The sequence below is a fragment of the Ceratotherium simum genome, chromosome 20 (genome assembly GCF_057802395.1).
Source record: "Ceratotherium simum simum isolate JZ-2026a chromosome 20, ASM5780239v1, whole genome shotgun sequence".
NCBI lineage: Eukaryota > Metazoa > Chordata > Mammalia > Perissodactyla > Rhinocerotidae > Ceratotherium > Ceratotherium simum.
In genome coordinates, this window is record NC_141919.1 from 53,889,852 (window position 1) to 53,910,858 (window position 21,007).

Genomic DNA, 21,007 nt, shown 5'->3' on the forward strand with positions numbered 1-21,007 from the left:
CAGACGTCGGCATCAGGCCCCACCCAGACATACCAGTTGGAAACTCGGGGTGGGGCCCGCACCCTGGGCTTCACGAGCCCTCCAGGTGCTTGCAGCGACGCTCAAGTTGAGAACCTTCACTCTAAGCAACAATTTCTTTGATTTGCTCTTTAGTGATGTAATTATTTACATAGTAATGTACACGGATACATTCCTGTTGTAACACCTAAGTCATGTACGGAGTGAAAAAGCCCAAGTTCCTCTTCACCAGCGTCAGGTGTCAGATTCCTTCCCAGCGGTCCCAGCAGCTACCAGTTTGGTGCCGTTCTTGCAGACCTTTCTGTGCATACGTGCAGACTTGCAGACGTGTGCCACTAGAACTATGTAGTTTTGTGGGTTTTCCCTTTTCAGCTTTAACATAAATGGTATCATAGTGTGCATATTTTCCTGAGGTGAGCTTTATTATTATTATTATAATTTTATTATTATTTCACTTGCCTCAGAGATCTTTCCAAAGTAGATCAATCTTTTCCTTTTTAGTTATTGCTTGGATTGATCATGATTTATTTAATTTCTTGCTAATACAAATGACTACACAGTGAAAATCTTTGCACATGTCCTTTCGTAAAATATGTGAGAATTTCCCTCAAGTAATTTCTCACAGGAGAAGTTTTTGGATCAAAAGAGAAGAGTGCACATCTAAAGTTTTGAGTCATTCTCTGAAATGCTTGTACCGATTACGGTTCTACCGACAGTGAATGAGCACTGTTTCATCTCTCTTCCACCGACACTGATATCATTAAATGTTCCAATTTTTGCCAATTTTCAGTCTCTCGTTGTGGTTTTAAATTGCACAGCTTTGAGTACTGAGGAAGTTTAGCTCATCCTCCCGCGTTTGGTGGCCACCTGGGCGTCTTCTGGAGATTCCACATTCCTACTCCGCCTCCGTTTCCCCGTTGTGGAAAGGAGCTGGTGATAGTGCCTGTCGCGTGGGGCTGTTACAGGGATCACCTCTCAAGTGTCAGCACGACGCCGGCACACAGTGAGTGCTCAATAAATGTTCGCTCTCATGATGAACGTTTTGGTGTAATTCCTTCCATTTCTTTACATGTAGATTTTGAAAGGCTTGGTTGTAATCATGCTGTGTATATAATTTGGGTTTTTTTCATTGACTACCTCACGTCCTTTTCCCCAGTAATTGTGTAGTCTTCATAAATAGGCGTTGATGACGTAGTCCATCCAGTGGCTCGACAGCACTGACCGCCAGCCCCTGAGGGGGGCTTCGTTTGTGTCCTTCTTGTTGTAATAAATGACGGTTGATAGAGCATCTTTGTGCATGAAGCTTTGGGGGGTAGGGGTAATTAAGATCTGTTCCTTATGTTATAACTTCAGAAATGAAGTTTCGGGAGCAAAAGCACTGTTTAGACCCTCTTTCCATGTAAAGCGAAATTATTTTCTGTATGGTTATACAAATATTTTTAAAAATATTTTTATTATAAGAGTAAATGTGGGCCGGCCCCGTGGCTTAGCAGTTAAGTGCATGCGCTCTGCTGCTGGCAGCCCGGGTTCGGATCCCAGGCGCGCACCAATGCACCGCTTTTCTGGCCATGCTGAGGCCGCATCCCACATACAGCAACTAGAAGAATGTGCAGCTATGACATACAACTATCTACTGGGGCTTTGGGGGGAAAAAATAAATAAATAAAATCTTTAAAAAAAAAAAAGAGTAAATGCATACTTATTTCGAAACACCTCCGACAGTCCCGAAAGGTGTGAAATAAAAGTACAAGGCCACCTCCCTCCCTCAGCATCATCCCTGTGACATGCCAGCTGTGGGTCTTGCCTCATCTTTTTTCTATATAATCAAACATGCACACACACGCACACACACACACACACAGAAGCATGAATGTGTGTTTGGTTAGGCAGAGAAAACTTGAGGAAAAAGAAGGAATTTGTCAGTTTGGATTATTATTATTTTAAATAAATCCAATATTGCCTGGCTTTTTCTTTTCATTTCTTTTTTTTTTCTTTTTTTTTTTTTTCTAGCATTTTCACACATATTTTGTTATGATTTACCTTATGATTTCTCAGGTTCATGGAATTTCAAGCTATACTTTGTCTTTCTTTAAATCAAACCCTTGGGAATGGGTCAGGTCCAGCTGTGGTGCTGAACAGCAACACCGGGCTTGTGACGCAACCCAGCCCCAGGCCCCAGGAAGGGTGCCTCCGGCTCTGACAGGCTGGACGCTTCCCAGTGGAGGGCACGGTGCTTCCTCCCTCTCCCTGAAGAGTGAGGGACATATTTGTAATCTGTGTATTGATTTGCAGTTTTCGAAGCGCACTGACATGCTAAGGAGCACTGCAAAGGCTCTGCCCCTTGGGTCCCGGACGTTCCAAGCAGCCGCAAGAGTGGGGTTAATTTTGGGGCCTGGTGTCTTCGGGGCGGCAGAGTGCAGCAAGCGCTGCAAGGCCCCTCTGGCTCCTGGCTCTCCTTCGAGTCCCAAACGCTGGACAATTTTCTGCTGTTATTGGATCTGGGCGCCTCTGTCCCTAACTTCCCGGATCCCATGAGGACTTTCTGCAATTCCGGCTCCAACATCGTGTCCCCCTCTCGCCCACCTCCTTCACCCCCTAAGACTGGGGGGTGGGGCAGGGAAGGACAGACGTGCTGCCAGAGCCGCAAGGACAGTTCTGATGTCACCCTGGCCCTCGGGCTGCTCACGGCCGCGGCTCTCCCATGTCTGTTTCTGCAGACCCCTGAGACAGGAGCCACGGCTCTCCAGGGTGAGGCGAGGCCCACCAGGTCTGTAGAGGGTGACACGTCTGTGACGAATCCTTCCCAACTCTGTTTGGCTTCCTCCCTTTCCGTGCATTTGCAGCAGCTCAGACCCACAGTTGCAGAGAACTGTCTGTATCAAGACTCTTATAAAACAATGGCTTTTGTCTTAGGGCTGTTGGCGGTTATCGTTGTTTTCTGATGTGTCGAAGGAGTAGCATTTTCCTTTACTTTCCCCTTGCCCCAGTGAATAGGACTCTTGCAAGCTGTAGCTCTTTTCTGATGGCTCTGTTTCTTGCCCACACACTCCCCTCGTTTCCTTGAATTCTTGAACAAGCCAGCTCAGTTTATTCCGTCAGTGCCATCCCCCTTTCTGTTACGGGAACTCGGTCTCCGCCCCTCGATGCTTTTGCTTTTAATGTTTCTCATTCAGAAAGCTAATTTTATTCTGTGCCCTTGAGTTATTATTTTTAATAACAGTGCTGTTTGCCCATATTTCGCTGTTTCCTGAAGAAAGACCTCAGAAACTTGATTGGAATTCTTTCATTTTAATATGAACTTCGGTTTTCACAAAGTCCGTCTACCACCGTTATGCCATCGGCTTCCTAAGCTCTGGAGTTTCTGATGCCCTCAGACGGGGTTGTGTGTCCAGGGATGATTGAAGGAAGCAGGAGGCTCCTGAAGGTGTTCAGAACAGACCTCCTAGGATGTGCCACTTTGGCATGTGGACTATGTTGAGCTACAGGCGGGCAAGACCCTGCGGCCTCGGGAAACTTTTACCTCTCCTTTAAAGAATTTAAATTGGGGGCCCTGCCCATAAGAAGAGTTGTTACTGGAAATACATTTATGACTCATCTGTACGGCAGGGAAAACCTCTTATTGTCCCATGAATTACCTCCTCCCCCTGAAGCCTCAGGCCCTTGTCCCATTCCTCAGTGCAAGATGGCATATAGACCTCACTTTACCTTTATGTCTCTGACCCTCTCATGTATGTGGGGTTCCTGCACATATGCATTTAAATTTGATTTTCTCCCATTAATCTGCCTAAATTTAATTCTTAGATCAGCCAGAAGAACCTATAAGGGTAGAGGAAATTTTCTTCCTTCCCCACAATCTAAAAGCCATAACATTCTGGGACTCTCAATGTAATCTAGAGTTTGAAGAAATATAATACACCAAAACGTATGCCCTTTTTAGCTAAGTGTGAACTGTAGCTGAGCCCTCAGCCACGTGTTTGAAGGTGCCCCTAGGAACCTGGACTAACATGTGCATGTAATAATATTATTGGTATCTCAAGCCACATGGTGTGCCAGGTGTCGTTTGAGACACTGTACAGGTGGGTCTTATACCTACAACAAATCCAGAAAGTAGATAACATCATCCATGTTCTCATTTAGGGAAAGCGAGGCTCAGGGAGATTTAATTTAAGAAAAAGATACTAAAAATCTAAGGCTACAACTATTAAATAGAAGAACCAAGATTTGAACTTATGCAGCCTGCATACAACACTGATCAGATAAAGAAAGCTTGGAAAGTTAGATCAGTCCCTATACAGACCGATCTCAGACTTGAGTGGACTGGAGAATCCCTGGGTAGCTTGCAGGAGGTTCCGAGCCTGCAGGTCTAAGTTCCCAGATGATGCCAGTGCTGCTGGCTGGGGACCCCACTGAGATCCACTGCCCCAGACGTGCAGTTCGTATGGATGCTGCTCCATGGTCCCTTCTTCGATTTCCCAGCAGTTATCCTTTGTCCTGGCTTTGGTGCGTGTCTTTTGCCGCCCCGTGGTCTGGCTTTCACAGGCGTGACTTGTAAGCCACAAGATCCTCGAAGGCGCAGTGAGACCTGTTCAATTTCTCCTTACCTGAGCATCCTAACAGGTGCAGATAAGTGCCTATTAATTGCCACACAAACAATGTAGGAGATTCTACATGTAATTAGCAAACAAATGCTTATATTTTTAATAGCTGCAATTTAATGATTACTTAGGTATTTTAAAGTAATTAAGAGACACTTTTTTTGGTCCAGTACCAGAAGGCTAAAGGGCAAATTAGTACGCTAATAACAAAATAATCGAGATATAACAGGCTTTTCTACAGGTGTAGTATGGATGACATCCCTATTTATAGGCCATGCTTGAAAATAACAAGCCAGTTGTCGTTAGTGCCCACGAGTTGATTCCAACTCCTAGGGACACTGTGGACAGCAGAACTGAACCCTATCTGGTCTCTCACCTTCCTGCAGTGTGTCAGACAATGCTCCACTGCTATTCCTAGGGTATTCATGGCCAAATTTTTTGGAAGTGGGTGGCCACGTCCTTCTTCCTAGTCTGTCTAGTCTGGAAGCTCTGCTGAAACCTGTCTACCATGGGTGACCCTGCTGGTATTGGAAATACCGGTGGCATAGCTTTCAGCATCACAGCAACACACAGCCACCACAATGTGACAACCAACAGACGGGTGGTGTGGTGCCCTGACTGGGAAACCAACTGGGGACATGTTGATGAGAGCACTGGATCTTAACCACTAGACCCCCAGGGCCTGGGCACCCCATAATTCCAAATGAACTTTAGAAGGTGCCTCTAATAGTCACTGAGGGTAGAAATCACAGGGTTAATGATTCATAAATTCTCCCACCCTCTCTGGCTGGGAAGGTTTGGGACTGAGGAGCAGTTATGTCTAGCTGTGCAGCTCTCAAAAGCTGCGCTGTACTGTGTCACTCCTGGACGGGAGATGGTCCAGGCAGTTCCAGCAAAGCCCCAGGACTGTGGCTGGGGTCACACATTCATCCCTGACAGATTGCTTAGGCCGGGGGATGGAATTCAATGACACCTGTCATAGGAGTAGCCCACCTGAGGGACATGGCTGGTCTCACTAACCACCTCACTCCCCATGGCGTCTACAGAACAGGGTGGCTCTCCAGAGGATGAAGGAGGGTGGCTCCAGATCCCTTGTAATTAGAGTGACCAGACGTCCTTGATCACTTTGTGATCAATTCCGCGTCGTAGTGTGGAGGTCCAATTTTATAAAGCATTTTTTTTTTTTAAGTAAAGTAGCCAGGATTTGAACCCAGTTCTTTCTTTTTTTTTTTTTCCCTCCCCAAAGCCCCAGTGCATAGTTGTGCATAGTTGTAAATTCTTCTAGTTTTCCTATGTGAGCTGCCGCCACAGCATGGCTACTGACAGATGAGTGGTGGGGTTTCATGCCCGGGAACCAAACCCAGTCCACTAAAGCGGAATGCGCCAAACCTTAACCACTAGGCCATCGGGGCTGGCTCAAGCGTGGTCTTTTTTTACTGGTGGAAAATATCTTTAATTCTTCATTATTTTGTACAAGTAGTAAATGAACACATTTTGTTACAAAATGTTTAAACATTACAGACGTTTTCAGAGATAAAGCCCTCCTTTCCTGTTCCTCCTTCCCACTGCATCATCTTCCTCTCCTCCCTGTGCCCTCTGTCTCCAGAGGGCACCCAGTGAACCAAGCCCCCTCGTGTTCACACTCTTGGGTGGCCCCCTCTCCTTGAATCTGGGCTGACCCTGTGACCTGCTTTAACCAACAGAATGTGAAGGAAGTGACAGTGTCTCTTGGAGACTCTAAGCTTAAGTCATTTTCAAGATGGCTGCATTGGGAATCATAGTGTGGCTGTGCCCTGAGTGCTTAACCACACATTTATTGATAAACATTTGAGGACGGGGCTCAAATCCTCACTCTGTACAGGCAATGAAGTACTATTTTGTACATACAGTTTCCTGCACGTATGCATGACTAGAGTCCTACAAATACTGTTACTGAGTCCAAGGGCACATTTTCCATGTCCACAGATACTTCCAAATAGTCTTCTAAAAAGGTTTCACCAAATTACACTCTCTACAAGAACATGTGACACGGCACATTCTCCTACTTCTTCACCCAATTTGACCATTCTGCTGGATGAAAAATTGTATCTCTTTCTGGTGTTTATTTTAATTTCTCTGATCGCTAGTCTTTACAGATGCGTACTGGTGAGTTGCCTGTCTTCCTCGGTGAATCTCCTGCTGTATCCTTTGCCCATGTTTTCTACTGAGTTGATGGATTTACTTAAGGACTCATAGAAACTTTGAGTACCCTGCACATTAATTTTTTTTGTTAAATTTATTGCATTTTTCAGAGTCGTTCACTTGCCTTTTCCTGTTGTTTATGTCATTTGTCTTTTCCTATAAAAATTTCTAATTTTCATGAGCTCACTTTGAGTTTTAGGTCTTGTTACAGAAATATTATTCTCTGTTTTCTTGTAATGCTTCTATAATTCCGTATCTTAGCTTTAGCTCTTTCATCCTTTTGGGATTTATTTTTGTGCCTGGAGTAAGGTGGGCATGTTGGAGAGGGCATGCCATTCTACACCACAGTGTGCATAACACACACCTTATGCAACCATACACAACAGCCAGGGGCAGGGCTGTCTCCATCATTCTTTTCCTAACTTACAGCTACTCATATCCTCACTTTTGGCAACTGGCTCATCTTTTCTTCAGTGATTCCCACAGATACATACTTTTCTTCTGGGCTCATTCTAGTCCCTTGCATGATTTGTCTATTCCCATTTCAATATCACATCATTTTCATGAGTTCCTTTTCATTTTTGTGTTATTCACAAATTCGTTTGTGTTCTCAAGGATCTTTCTTTATAATATAAACTTTGGAATTAATTTTTCAAGTTCTGGGGGGAAAAATCCTGTTGGGACTTTCATTGGCATCACAGTAAAATTGTAGATTAATTTGGGGGAGAATTGGCATGTTTTTAGTATTAAATCTTCCAATCCAGAAATCATAATGTGTCTTTCCAGGTTTTCTTTTATTTATTCATCCTTCACTAAGGTTTTCTTCAAGTTGATCATGCACATTTCTCATTAAGTTTATTTCATTTTTTTTCTTTCTTGCGATTGCCAGTGAGTTATTTCCCGCCATTATATCCCTGCTTTCTTTTGCTAGCATTTGCCTGATTGAATGTTTTACCTTCTTGGTATTTTCTTTGTCGCCTTATTTAACACACACACACATATATTTTTAACCAATGTGAAAGGCTTTGACCTTCCACCGGGGACTGTAACTCATTCCTATTACTGGGATCACTGAGGTGTTTGGACCTGTGACTGATATTTTATTTTATATTTTTTCTTTGCCTTTCATTTGTGCATTTTCTCTTTTCCCTCTTCTTTTTGCTGGCTGGGCTGTCTAATTTGGAAATCGATCACCCTAGTCTTATTTTTACAGTGGTTCACAATTTTTTACACGCTTATGTAGATTTACACTTTTCTACTGCTTCCTAGAATTCCCCAGTTCAGGACCCACCTCCACACAGCGCAGCAGCCTGTGGCACCTGCCCCTTCTCCTCCCCAACTGCCCTTTCCTATCTGTCCTCCACCAGCGTGTGGAGATTGTCTGAGACTTCAGTTCCCTGTCACTGTAAAAGCAAACATATTTGAAGTTATGCGTCAAAAATTATCAAGGCCTGAGGTGTACTGTAACTTTCGTTAGTTCTTTTCTTATCAGTGTTTCTCGTAGCCCACATCCTCCTCTTTTGTAGTCATTGTTTCTCTGGAATAATTCTTTGAGTGTCTGTGGGCGGTTAACTTTCTGAGTCCTCGCTTTGCCCTCCCACTTGAATGCGAGTTTGGGTGGATATAAGATTCTTGGCTCAATACTTCTCTTCCTCAGTCTTTCAATGATGTTATTTGTCTTCAGGTATTTGGTGCTGAAAGGGAACTTCCTTTGTATGTAACCTGTTTAATCTTTCGCTTGTGGAATGCTTTCAGGATGTTTCTCTCTTGATTCTTTTGTGCTGAAGTGAAGTTATCATGTGTCCACAGGTGGATCTTCTTTCATATTTCTTTTAGAACCTTGAAAATATAAACACTCCTGGCTCCCTAAAGCACTCAACATTTCATTCTCTTTGTTATTGAATATTTCTTTCTCTCTATTTTTCTTTGCTTTTTCTGGAATTCCTATGAGGCAGATGCAGGAACTTCTGCATCGAACCTCCTGGACTTTACACTTTCTTTTGTGTTTCAGTCTCTTTGGTGCTGGCAGGTTTTCATAGGTTCTGGGAGGTTTTCTGGGCTCCATTGTCCAAGCTTTCATAATTCTTCAGTTTTGTCCAACTCTGCAGCCCATTGATTGAGTTTTCTATTTATACCTTAAGTCAGTGGATTTTCTCTCTGCTAGCTCCATGCTAGATATAAGATGGAAAAATCAAATGCTCATTCCAAGTGTGACCAAAACTTTTAAAAAAATGCCTTGGAATTCACTGAAGAACAAAAGTATAGGATATATATTATAAAGATCACAAAGTCTTATTAAAGGCAGTAACTAATATCTGAAATGGAGACAACTCATGTTTATGGATAAAAAACTTAATAACAAATATGAGTTCTTCTCAAGGTAAAATGATATTTTTGATCAGAATCCAAATAGTTTTCGAGGAGTGGGGGAACTTCACAAAATGATTTCAAAGTTCTTAATGAAAAATTCATACAAGAGACGCAGGAATTGACAAATGAAGTGTAACAGAATAAGTTCAGGTAAAGTCCTGTATGGAATTAGGAATTTGATATACGTACCGCAGAGCTGGCCCATCAATCAGGGAGACATGAATGAATTGCTGCGTCAGTGGTACTGATGTAAGTGGAGTCCATTTGGAGGTTAAATTGTAACTCATGCTATATCCTATGTGGACAAATTCAAAATAGATTAAAAAGCTAAATTAAAAACATTAAATAAAACACTTAAATAAGTGAATACATAGACAAATAAATAATAAATAAATATTCTTAAAGTAAAATTTAGGAAACTGTTATAAGAATCTGGGGACAGGGAGACCTTCTTAAACAAGGTAGACCACTCCAAAGCCACATGTGATTATAGTAATTACTCCAACATTACTACAGTAACAACTCATGTTACAGAAAATGTAGAACCATCAAAAGAAAAGTGATTGAATGGGAGATTAACATCCCATTAATCTATAAGAAAAAGAGGAAGAACATAATAGAAAACTGGGCGAAAGATATGAATAGTCAATTAACAGAAAAAGAAGTGCAAATGGCCAATAAACAAGTGAGAAAAATTACATAACCTTATTAGATATCAGGGAAATGCAAATTTAAACAAAAAAAGAAATACTCTTGCCCATGATAGGCAAAGATTCAAAAGACTGATGCTATACAGTGTGATGAAGGGTGGAGAGGAACAAGCTTGCTTAGACATTGGTGGTGAGAGGACACATTGCTACAGACCCTTGGGAGGGTTATTCAACTCTGGGACGTTGGGGGTGGTATTCACACAGCACTGTGAATGCGACGGTGGTGCTAACCGTGTAACTCTGGGACAGTGGTGGTGGTTGTATTCACATAAGTCAGTGACAGTAATGGAGGTATTGACATAGCTGTGCTGGTGGTGGTGGTGGTGGTAATTGCATGACTCTGCTATGTTGGTCATGGGATTCACAAGGCTTTGTGTTTTTGTTGTTGGTGGTATTCACATAACTGTGATGGTCATAGTGGTATTCACAGGATTCTGTGTTGGTCGTGGTACATACGTAACTCTGCGATGGTGTTGGTGGTACTCACATAATTCTGTGACACTGTGGTTTACACACAACTCTATGTTGGTGGCAGAGGTATTCCTATCACTCTGAGACATTTGTCATGGTTCTGACATAATTGTGCAATGCAGTGGCAGTGTTCACATAACTGTGTGATGTCGGTGGTGGTGTTCGTGTAATGCTCCATCGGTGGTGGTGGTATCCAAATAACTCTGTGATATGTGTCATGGTAGTCACATAACCCTGCTGTGGTGGTAATGATAGTCATACAACTACAATGGTGTGGTGGTGATGGTATTCAAATGGCACTGCAATGTTGGCCATGGTATTTACATAACCCTGTGTTATGGAGGTGGTAGTCACATAACTCAGTGGTCATGTTGGTGGTAGTATTCCCACAACCACATCATTGGCTGTCTTTTCACACAGATCTGTGATGTGGGTCACGGTATCCACATAGCCCTGTTGTGGTGGTAGTGTTTACATACACTCAATCTGCAGCTGTGGTAGTTGCATTTATGTAACTACATGACGTTGTTGCTGGTGTTATTCCTATCACTCTGTGAGGTTGGTTGTGGTATTCACATACCACTATGATGTTGGTAGAGGAGGTATTCAAAAAGCCATGTGGTGGTGGTCGTGTATTCACATGACCCTGCAGCATCGGTGGAGGTTGTATTCACATATGCTATGAAATTCATCACAGTATTCCTATAATGCTGTGACATTTATTTGTCATGGCATTGGAATGATTATGCAGCACTGGTGGTGATATTCACATATCTTCTGACTGTGGTGATGGTATAATTCAGATAACCCTGTGACTTGGTCATGGTATTTATGCAACTCTATGACAATGGTGGCATTGGCATTAACATGTCACTGCAAGGTGGTGGTGGTGGTAATCACATAAATCTGTGACTTTGGTCAGCATGGTCACATAACTCAGCCATATTGGTGGTCATGGTATTCACGAAACTCTGCAATAGAGGTGATAGTATTTGCATAACTCTGTGACTATAGTCATGGTGTTGACATATCTCTGTGACTTTGTTGGTGATATCCTCGTAGCTCTGCCATGGTGGTTGTGGTATTCAAATAACTCCATGACAGTGGTTGTGGTGGTCTTCACATAACTCTGTGATGGTGTTGGATGTGCTAATCCTATAACTTTGCAAAGTTTGTCATGGTCTTCACATAACTCAGGGATGGTGGTAGTAGTATTCACATAACTCCTCAGTACTGGTGTGGTCTTCAGTGGTTGTGGTAGTCACATAACTGTGAGGTTGTTGGTTATAGTCGCATAACTCTGTGATGTTAATGGCAGTATTCACATACCTCTTCGATAGTGTTGATTGTAGGCCCGTAAATCTGAGATGGTTTGGGTGGTGTATTCAAATAACTCTGTAATGGTAGTTGTGGTGGTATTTGTGGTGTTGGTGGTGGTATTCACATAATTCTATGATGGCCATGGTGCTTATATTTACATAACTCTGTGATGCTGGTGTTCAGATACATTCAACAATGTGACACTAGTCGTGTTATCCAACTAACTGTATGATGACCATCATGGTATTCACACAACTCTGTGATATTGATGGATTTGGTATTCACATAGCTCTGCAACTTCAGCCATGGTAGTCACATAACTCTGAGGCTGGATGTGGCATTTTAGATAATTCTGTGGTGGTCACGGTCATATTAATATAACCTTATGTTGGTGGTCATGGTACTTGAATATCACTACAGTGTTGCCAGTGGTATCCACATAACTGTGACGGTGTTCACAGTATTCACATTACTCTGTGATGGTGGTGGTGGTATCTATACACCTGTGACAGTGTTTTGTGCTGGAGTTCTGTGATGGTGGGCATATTATTTGGATAATCTGCAATGGTTGTTGTAGTCACACATCTGTGATGGTGGTCATGGGGTGTTCACATAACACAGTGACTCTGGATGTGAAATTTGCATAACTCTGGAATGGTGGTGGTGATGGTATTCACGAATCTCTGAGAGGTGGAGGTGTTGCTATGGACACAACTCTGTCACTTTGGTCATAGTAATTACTTCTTTTTGTAATGTTGCTAGATGTGGTATTCACATAACTCTAGGACATTGTTGTGATGTTCCTGTAACTGTGACAGTGCTGGATGTGGCAATCCCATAACTCTGCAAAGTGGGTCGTGGTCTTCACATATCTTAGCAACAGTGCAGTGGTTTTCACGTAACCCTGCTGTGGTGGTGATAGCATCCACACTACTCTATGGTAGCTGTGGTGGTATTCACGTAACCCTGCAAACTTGTGACATCGTCATGGTGTTTACACAGTTCTACAGTGTTGGTCATGGTATTCACCTAACTCTGCGATGGTGGATGTGCTGTTTGCATAACTCTGTGACTTTGGTGGTGGTGGTAGTCACATGGACTGTGATATTGGTCCTGGTATTCGCATGAATCTGTGATGTTGGTCGCTGTAATCACGTGACCCTGCAATGTTGGTGGTCGTCTAATTCATGCATCTCTGTGATGTTGGTCATGGTATCCTCATAACTGAAGGTGGGGGTGGTATTCAAATAACTCCTTGATGTGGTGGTAGTGGTTTCACATAACTCGCAATGGTTGGAGTAATAGTCACATTCTATGAGTGTAGAGACTTAGGCTCAGAGAGTTTAAAGTTTTGCTTCAAGTTACATAGCAAGACATGACAGAGTCAGGGTCAAATTCAGGTTTTCTGAATAATTCAAATTCCGTCTTTTCTGTACTACACCGTTCAGTCTCTTCCTGCTAAATCTAAATTTAAAGGCATTGTTATAAAACATTTGTAGCTTCAAACTCACTGAGGGCTTTGGAACACAAATATTGTATCTCATCCATTCTAGCTGTTTATCTACAGTTCTAGTAATGTCCACGTATTCACAAATACATATATATTATCATGTGTGAAACTGATAAAAAATTTAGTTACAAATTCAGATGTATGAATTGAATTTCTGGAAATTTATATTAAATAATGCAGAAGAGGGCTTTCCAGTAAACCAAAATAAAGCATCTTTGAGGGTAATTCATAGTTTGTTTGTTTATAGTTTATAGTTAACCCAAAATATATTTATTAAATAGCGAAGTTTAATGTTGGTGAAAATGTTGGTATTGTAGTGTTTTTGTTCTTTCTTTAAAAATTACAGACATCTAGAAGCCTGTAAAGGACTAGGAATCTGTTGTGAGGATGTTGGGGTCTGGGTGGTGGTTACACGGCAGGTATATGTTAAACAATCGTTGAATTATACATTTAAGATTTCTGCATTTTACAGTATATACGTTATACCTCAACAAATGTTTTTAAAAAGGTACTTATTTTTCTTACATCACAGCCTATCACCTTTATATTTATATATGACTGAAACAAAAGCTTCATTAAGTAGTATTTATTCTAACTATATAGACGTTTCATATAAATGGAATCCTACAATGCCTTTTGTGTCTGGTTTCTTTCACTTAGCATAATATTTTCAAGTTCATTTATGCTATAGCATATAACAGTACTTCATTCCTTTTTGTGGCTGAATATTCCATTTTATGGGTATACTACAGTTTTTTTATCCATTCACTAGTTGATGGACTTTTGAGTTGTTTCCATCTTTTGGCTATTGTGAACAATGCTGTTATGAACATTGATGTACAAGTTTTTGTGTGGACATGTTTTCATTTCTCTTAGGTATATACCTAGGAGTGGAATTGTTGGGTCAAATGGTAACTCTAGGTTAATTTTTTGAGGAACTGCCAGACTGTTTTCCAAAGTGGCTTCATCATTTTACATTCCTACCAGCAGTGTTATAAAGGTTCCAATTTTTCCACATCCTCCCCAACACTTGTTATTATTTAGCTTTTTTTTAAATAGCCATCCTAGTGGGTGTAAAGTGGTATGTCATAACAAATAATGCTTTCGTAAATATCTTGCATTTGATTTGCATTTTCCTGATGGCCAATATGTTGAGCATCTTTTCTTGTGCTGATTGACCATTTCTTTGAAGGAATGTTATTCAGATCCTTTACCAGTTTTTTATGTATTTGTTTATTTTTTATTGAGATAACATTGGTTTATAACATTCTATAAATTTCAGGTGTACATCATTACATTTCAATTTCTGCATAGACTACATCATATTCACCACCCAAAGACTAATTACCATCCATCACCACACACGTGTGCCCAGTCACCCCTTTCACCCTCTTCCCTCCCCCCTTTCCCTCTGGTAACCAACAGTCTAATCTCTGTCTCTATGTGTTTGTTCGTTGTTTTTATCTTCTGTTTATGAGTGAGATCATACAGTATTTGACTTTCTCTCGTCTGACTTATTTCACTTAGCATAATACCCTCAATATCCATCCATGTTGTCACAAATGGCAAGATTTCGTCTTAAAAAGGTACTTCTAAATATAATGAAAATATTGTGGGTTTCAGAAAAGTCGAGTGTAGTGCCAGTCTAAGCACTCAGGATATGTTCTTATAGATGTGACTTATTGCTTTTATAGAAACAGAACAAAGAGTCACCATTAATACAGAGTTGAAGTTTAAGAAATGTGCATGGCTTCCAGAAATGTCCTTGATGTGGTTAGGAATTGTCTCCTCACCCCATTTCCCAGGCTCATGATTTGCGTTTGTTCCCCTTGCAGTACTTGGGGTGCATTGAAGTTCTACGCTCCATGAGGTCTCTTGACTTCAGTACAAGAACGCAAATTACCAGGTAAGCCCTCTTGAAAATGGAATCCTGTGATTTTATTTCAGAAAGGAATTATTTCAGAGGTTAACAGCCTAGAAATTTCCAGAGGAAAAGGCTGCCGCCTTGAGTGCTGGTGACTGGTGACAGGGAGTCAGGACACGCTGTGTCTCAAGACTTCTGCATGGTCATCCGTGTTTGTGACGTGTGTCTCTTGATAGAGCACCCTGGAGGACACTCTCCACTTCCAAGCCCTTTCTGTTATTAAGCTGTAGACAAATGGAGTATTTATGTTTGTTTCTCTAGTATATGAAACCCTGATACTAAACTGATATTTTAAAATTTACTGAACTGTGTTGTTTCTTTTTAAAAAGAAAGTCGAGGTGTCAGGAGAGAATTTTCAACAGTTTACACAAAGAATAAAATGCATAGAATTGCAAGTAGAAATATGCATGGGAGTAGTAGTTTAGAAAGTAGACTAAGGGGTCAATGATTTTGAACAGGTGAGTATATTCTCCACCATCAACTAGATTCTAAACTTCGGGAGGGCTGTTCTGTATTTAAGTATTGTTTTTATAAATTCATAGCCAGTAGAGCTTATACCTTTAGAAAAATGCCGACTTTGAGTCATCTTGAAGAGGAGAAGTGGAAAGCTAGGACTGGGTCTGTGAAGTAGCTACATTTCTGTGGACGATGAGCTTGTGTTGCTTTGGCAGTTGTGGAATTCTTTAATCTAAACAATGACCTCGGAAAATACCTCATGTTTATTTCATTGAAATTGCCCTATTGTGTATCTTTGGGTTAGCCAACCAAAGTCTAAAGATTGAGCTTTAGAAAGCAATTATTTGTAGTAATTAGCTGCTAAATAATCTACACACCTCAATTATGTTTTAAGCACCACTGTGATGCCTCTTCTTCATCACTGAAGAAATTTGTGCTCAAAAGAGTTGATGTTTCTCTCTGAAGGGACTCAAGACACACATGGTGGGAATGAACTGACATTAGTAATCTACACTAAGGGAAGAATTCATCTTCATATATTTGTAGAAAATGGTTTAAGAAAATTGCCAAGGCAAAGGAATGGTATTTTGTAGTGAGAGCATTTAAAAGAAAAGTCTGAACATTAACTTAGTCAATCATTCATTCATCCGACCCATGAAAAGTCACATGCAGTGTAGCCTTGTGGGCAGGGCACTCTGCCACATGCCTGGGGAAATGTGGGAACGTATGACACTATTCACCTTCTCATGTGTGGTGGTTGTTGTCTCTAAAGAGAATTGTTGACAATTTCTACTGAATTCCCTTTATAGATACTACAACTTGAGATGATTTCATGTCATTTCAATTCTCCTGACAGATTTATTGAGCATTTGCTGCTGGCTGTGCACACACAGTGTGCTGGCCAAAGCGGGCTGTCCTACTTTGCCTGGCCTCCCAGTTTTGGGGAGAAAGACACATATACAAATGACCAAGGGGCATGCGAGGGGCACAGACCAAGTCCTGTTCCTCAGGAGTGGCGGTAGGTGGAGGACAAGTGGACAATCCCATTGCTCCCTTTGATGAGGGTCTCGACACTCTTTGCATTAGATTCTAAATGGGCAGAAGTAATAATAACATTGTACAAGAAAGCCATGGAACAGACATTAATGGGTTTGGAGATCCGGGTGTCTTTCTCCAATCCCATTCCATTTTGATTTTAGTGAAGTCGGAGCAGCAAAATGGGTGAAGTGGAGCGCCATTCTTGGACTTGGGAAACTTGGTGTTGAATTCTGGTTGTACTAGAATTGCCTTGGGTTTATTAGACCTTTTGCAAACTAAATTTTCTTGTCTCTGTGATGCTTTCTGTCTCTTGCCTCATTTTTTATCATGTGACATTTTTCTTATTTTAGTGAATAGTCAGAGACCACTTGTAGGAAACCATTTGACAAATCAATGTCAAAAAGAAGCCTCTGCATCCAGAAGAAGAATCCTCAGCAACGTCCTGCAGATGTGGTACATGGTGGAGCTTTTAAGGCCTCCGTGGAAACTGAGGGTTAAACATGCCCGTGATTGAACTCTACCACTATGGTTTACTTTATATACTAAAGGCATTCTTGAAAGTTTATAGGGAAATCTAATGTTGTAATTATATTATACAGGCACCAAGAAAACCCATTTCCAAAGAGTTCTTAGCCAAGCCTTTCATAAAAATATATATTTTTATAAGCAAATAACCAATTTCTACTCACCTGTTCTGCTATTCCAAGTTTTGGATGTAAGTGTCTTTTGGAGGCTCTGAGAGCTGAACCAAGTGTCCTTCTGTTGAGGTCAGTTTAGTTTATGCTGTTCTTGTGTCTGAGTTCAGATTGATTGTGTACTTTCAGCAGCACCACCCCTGGATTACTGATCTTTTACTAATTGGTAACTTTTAAAGCTCCCCAGGGAAGCTGCTGTTGATTCTATAGTTAGTTGCGATGGTGGCCATTAAACGCCTTCTACTCCTAATATGTTGGGCAGAGGAGCTTGGTGTCTTGTTCACACTGATCAGTGCCCACCATGTGAAGGAGATGGCCCATATGTAGAGCCCAGCTCTGCCAATTCCCACCTCAGTGGTTGTTGTGGGAAATAGAAGTTTCTGCATCTGAAGCCACAGGACAGGGCCTCAAAGAGGCAGCATGATTGTTGGCTCTGGCTTGTTGCCCGAGCCAGTATTCAGCACAGTAGCCACAAGACCCCAGTGTTCAAAGAAGCAGTGAGTGTCCACAAGCATGAGAGCAATTGAGGTCGCAGAGATGATAGCCCTCGGCAGCCGCTGCTTCCCTGGGTCAGCCTGCTGGTGGGGTACAGAGAGGAGCCTAGAGATCCGGTATTTGTGAGAGCCTGCCCAGGAGACAGAGATGCACGCCAGAAGAAGAAATAGCTTCTGCAGAAGGAAATAGCTTCCCAGCATGCCCTTGGATGTTAAACCAGTATGGCCTTATCCCCTAATGTGACCTCTGTCCAGTATGGTTGTGGAATGTGGCATGTGAGACCTCCCCACACCCTTGTAGATTCTTGATGACTTTGTACTATTAAAGGCTATCAGAAAACCCACTGCTGAGAGCCATACAACTTGGCTACTAGTGTTTCCCAGACGTGCTCAACTGGCTTGTGGGAAACTGCCCTCCCCACCCTCCCCCACCACCAGCGCCACTTCATAGTCTGTAAAACCCACTAGGAAACCACTATTCTCCCCGCGTGGATTTCACACCATGCTGTTCGGCCCCTGAGGGGTGTGAGGGAGGGTCTCAAGTTGGTGTTGCCCTGGGTAGTTGGGGTCCCCAAGCAGGGAGGACCCGTCTCCCCAGCCGGGGGTCAGTCAGAGACCTCTGCTTTCATCTGAGTTAGGCTGCTGGGTTTCCACACAAGGTACTGTGGCCAACAAGGCTGGACAACTATTGCTGCAGCGACTGGCCCATCCTGGCCTGAGCCTGAGCGTCACATGACTGCCCACAGGACCACACCATGTGCCTGCCTGAGAATTCCTCTCCTTCTGCTCCTCCCGTCTCTCATTGGGGGACTGGCTGAGCTGGGTTACAATATTTCCTGTAAGAGTGAGACACACCACATCAGACAGGAGGATTCTGGGGAGACTGTGCTCTCTGCTCTGACACCCAGGGCACACCTGTCTGGCCCACCCTGCATAGGGACAGAAGCTCCCAATGTGCCCTTGGTTACTGGACCAGCACGGCCTTACCTATTTCCCTCCTTTCCTTTGATTTTCTTGTCTGCTCATTTTTATTTCATTTATTGTGTTAAATTTTATCTTTTATTGGAAGTCATCTTAAGCTATTTTTAGGACATGGAAGGCTGTACATATACACAGAACAAAGCCCAGAGCCCTCAGCAAGGTGGTCCTTCTCCAACAATAGATGCAAACATCTCACCTGTATATTTGGTTCAAATGACCCCAGCTGACTTCCTGCACTGCTTGGATTCGTCAGATTGTGGCCAAGTTTGTTTTCCACTGAGGGTAACGTAGACATGTGGACTCAGCTACACTTCCAGGGTGAGCTCAGGTGGATGTACGGTCACGAGTTACTTAATGACAGGCATATGTTCTGAGAAATGCGTCATTAGGCGATTTTGTTGTGCGAACATCACAGAGTGTACTTTCACAAACCTAGGTGGCACAGCCTCCTACTCTCCTAGGCTGTGTGGTACTCATCTTCTGGGACCATTGTCGTACATGCGGCCTGTAATTGACTGAAACATCATTATGTGGCACATGACTATATAAAACGTTGTCTAGAACCCAACATAAACACGCTTTTTCCAAATTGTAGAGAGTGAACAATTGAATCTCGTTTAGGTTTTTTTGTTTCCCTTATTTGAAAAGTTGTTGTAGGGGCCGGCTGGGTGGCGTGGAGGTTAGTGTGTGTGCTCTGCTGCGGCAGCCCAGGGTTTGCAGTGTCCCACATAAAGTAGAGGAAGATGGGCACGGATGCTAGCCCAGGGCCAATCTTCCTCAGCAAAAACAGGAGGATTGGCAACAGATGTTAGCTCAGGGCTAATCTTCCTCACACACAAAAAAAAGTCATAGTTTCAGTGGGTCCTAAAGACCCTGGTTTGGTTCAGACCTTCACCAGCAGTGCCCACGAGTGTCATTTGCTCCCCAGCATTCATCCCACTTTGCATACACACGCCCAAGGGTTCTGCTTCAGAATTGGGGTGTTTTGAAAATTCTCCAGGAACGTGCATAAAATCCCTTTGGTTTGAAACCAAAATCAAAACCTGTGAAAGGAAAACATGTTTCTTTGGGGAAGTGTCTCCCTTTGTTCTTGTCTAGCGTATTGATGGGGTTTCGGAAGACTTGTGTTGCTGACGCTAGCATCTGTGTTGAAGCTCAGGGTCCCCTGGCCGCGCGCTCCTCACATTACTACAGCACGAGGCAGAGGTGTAAATGAAGACAGAATCAGCCGTCCGCTAGGGAGTGGGCCTGAATGCTGTGACACTGGCATCTTTTCTGTCCGATGGTTTCACGGGGGGACTTTGGTTAGAAGGTAGAGTGTGACCACGTGGTATTGGTCTGACGGGGCCGGGCAGTTGGTAGTTATACGGCCTTGAGTTTGAACAAAATAGCAAGCGTGCCCTGGCGATGTGAAGAAGGGAGCAGAGGCAGGGAGACGTGGCCTTCCGAGCCGCGGGTGCTCGAGATACGGTGAGAACGGCGGCCTGGCACGCTGGGGTGGTCTCTCCGCCGGCCCTGTGCACAGAGGGGTCCACCTTATCCCGAACGAGGGCAAGCTAGATATCCTCAACTTGGCGTCTCAACTCTGTCCACTCTCTCTTCTCCAAATCGACCTGGAAGGCTTGGGAGTGCTCGCTTCTCCAGTCACTTCTGGCTTCCCACGTTCTATAAATGCTCTCCAAAAGAAGTCCAAGGTAAAACCTTTCACCACGTAGTCTTCAGCTCCATCACATCCCTGAGCATCCCCATACTTGTGCACCCATCCCTGAGCAACCCCATCCTTGTGCACCCATCCGTGAGCAACCCCATCCTCGTGCACCCATCTGTGAGCAACCCCATCCTCGTGCACCCATCCCTGAGCATCCCATCCACGTGTACCCATCCCTGAGCAACCCCATCCTCGTGCACCCATCCCTGAGCATCCCATCCACGTGCACCCATCCCTGAGCAACCCCATCCTCGTGCACCCATCCCTGAGCATCCCATCCACGTGCACCCATCCTTGAGCAACCCCATCCTCGTGCACCCATCCCTGAGCATCCCATCCACGTGCACCCATACCAGCTCCGGTGCGTGTCCTGTCGTGTGCATGAAGACCTCCCCGAGACCACACACCCTCGTTGGACTTCCTGCAAGAGAAGGGCCGACCAGGCTGTATGCCGGGCACCTCCACCTCCTCCATCCACACCACATCCTTGGGGCCCTTTACCATCTCGCCTCGAACATTGCTGTGTCCCATGGCCA

General features: G+C 43.2%; 1 protein-coding gene across 1 annotated transcript in view; it reads left to right on the forward strand.

Moving 5' to 3' along the window:
- SHC3 (SHC adaptor protein 3) overlaps nucleotides 1-21,007 on the forward strand; it is a 131,770-nt gene that overhangs the window by 24,809 nt on the left and 85,954 nt on the right. The window contains exon 2 of the mRNA XM_087444789.1: nucleotides 15,011-15,081. Within this exon, the coding sequence (XP_087300915.1) occupies nucleotides 15,011-15,081 (71 nt within the window). The remainder of the gene's footprint in view (nucleotides 1-15,010; nucleotides 15,082-21,007) is intronic.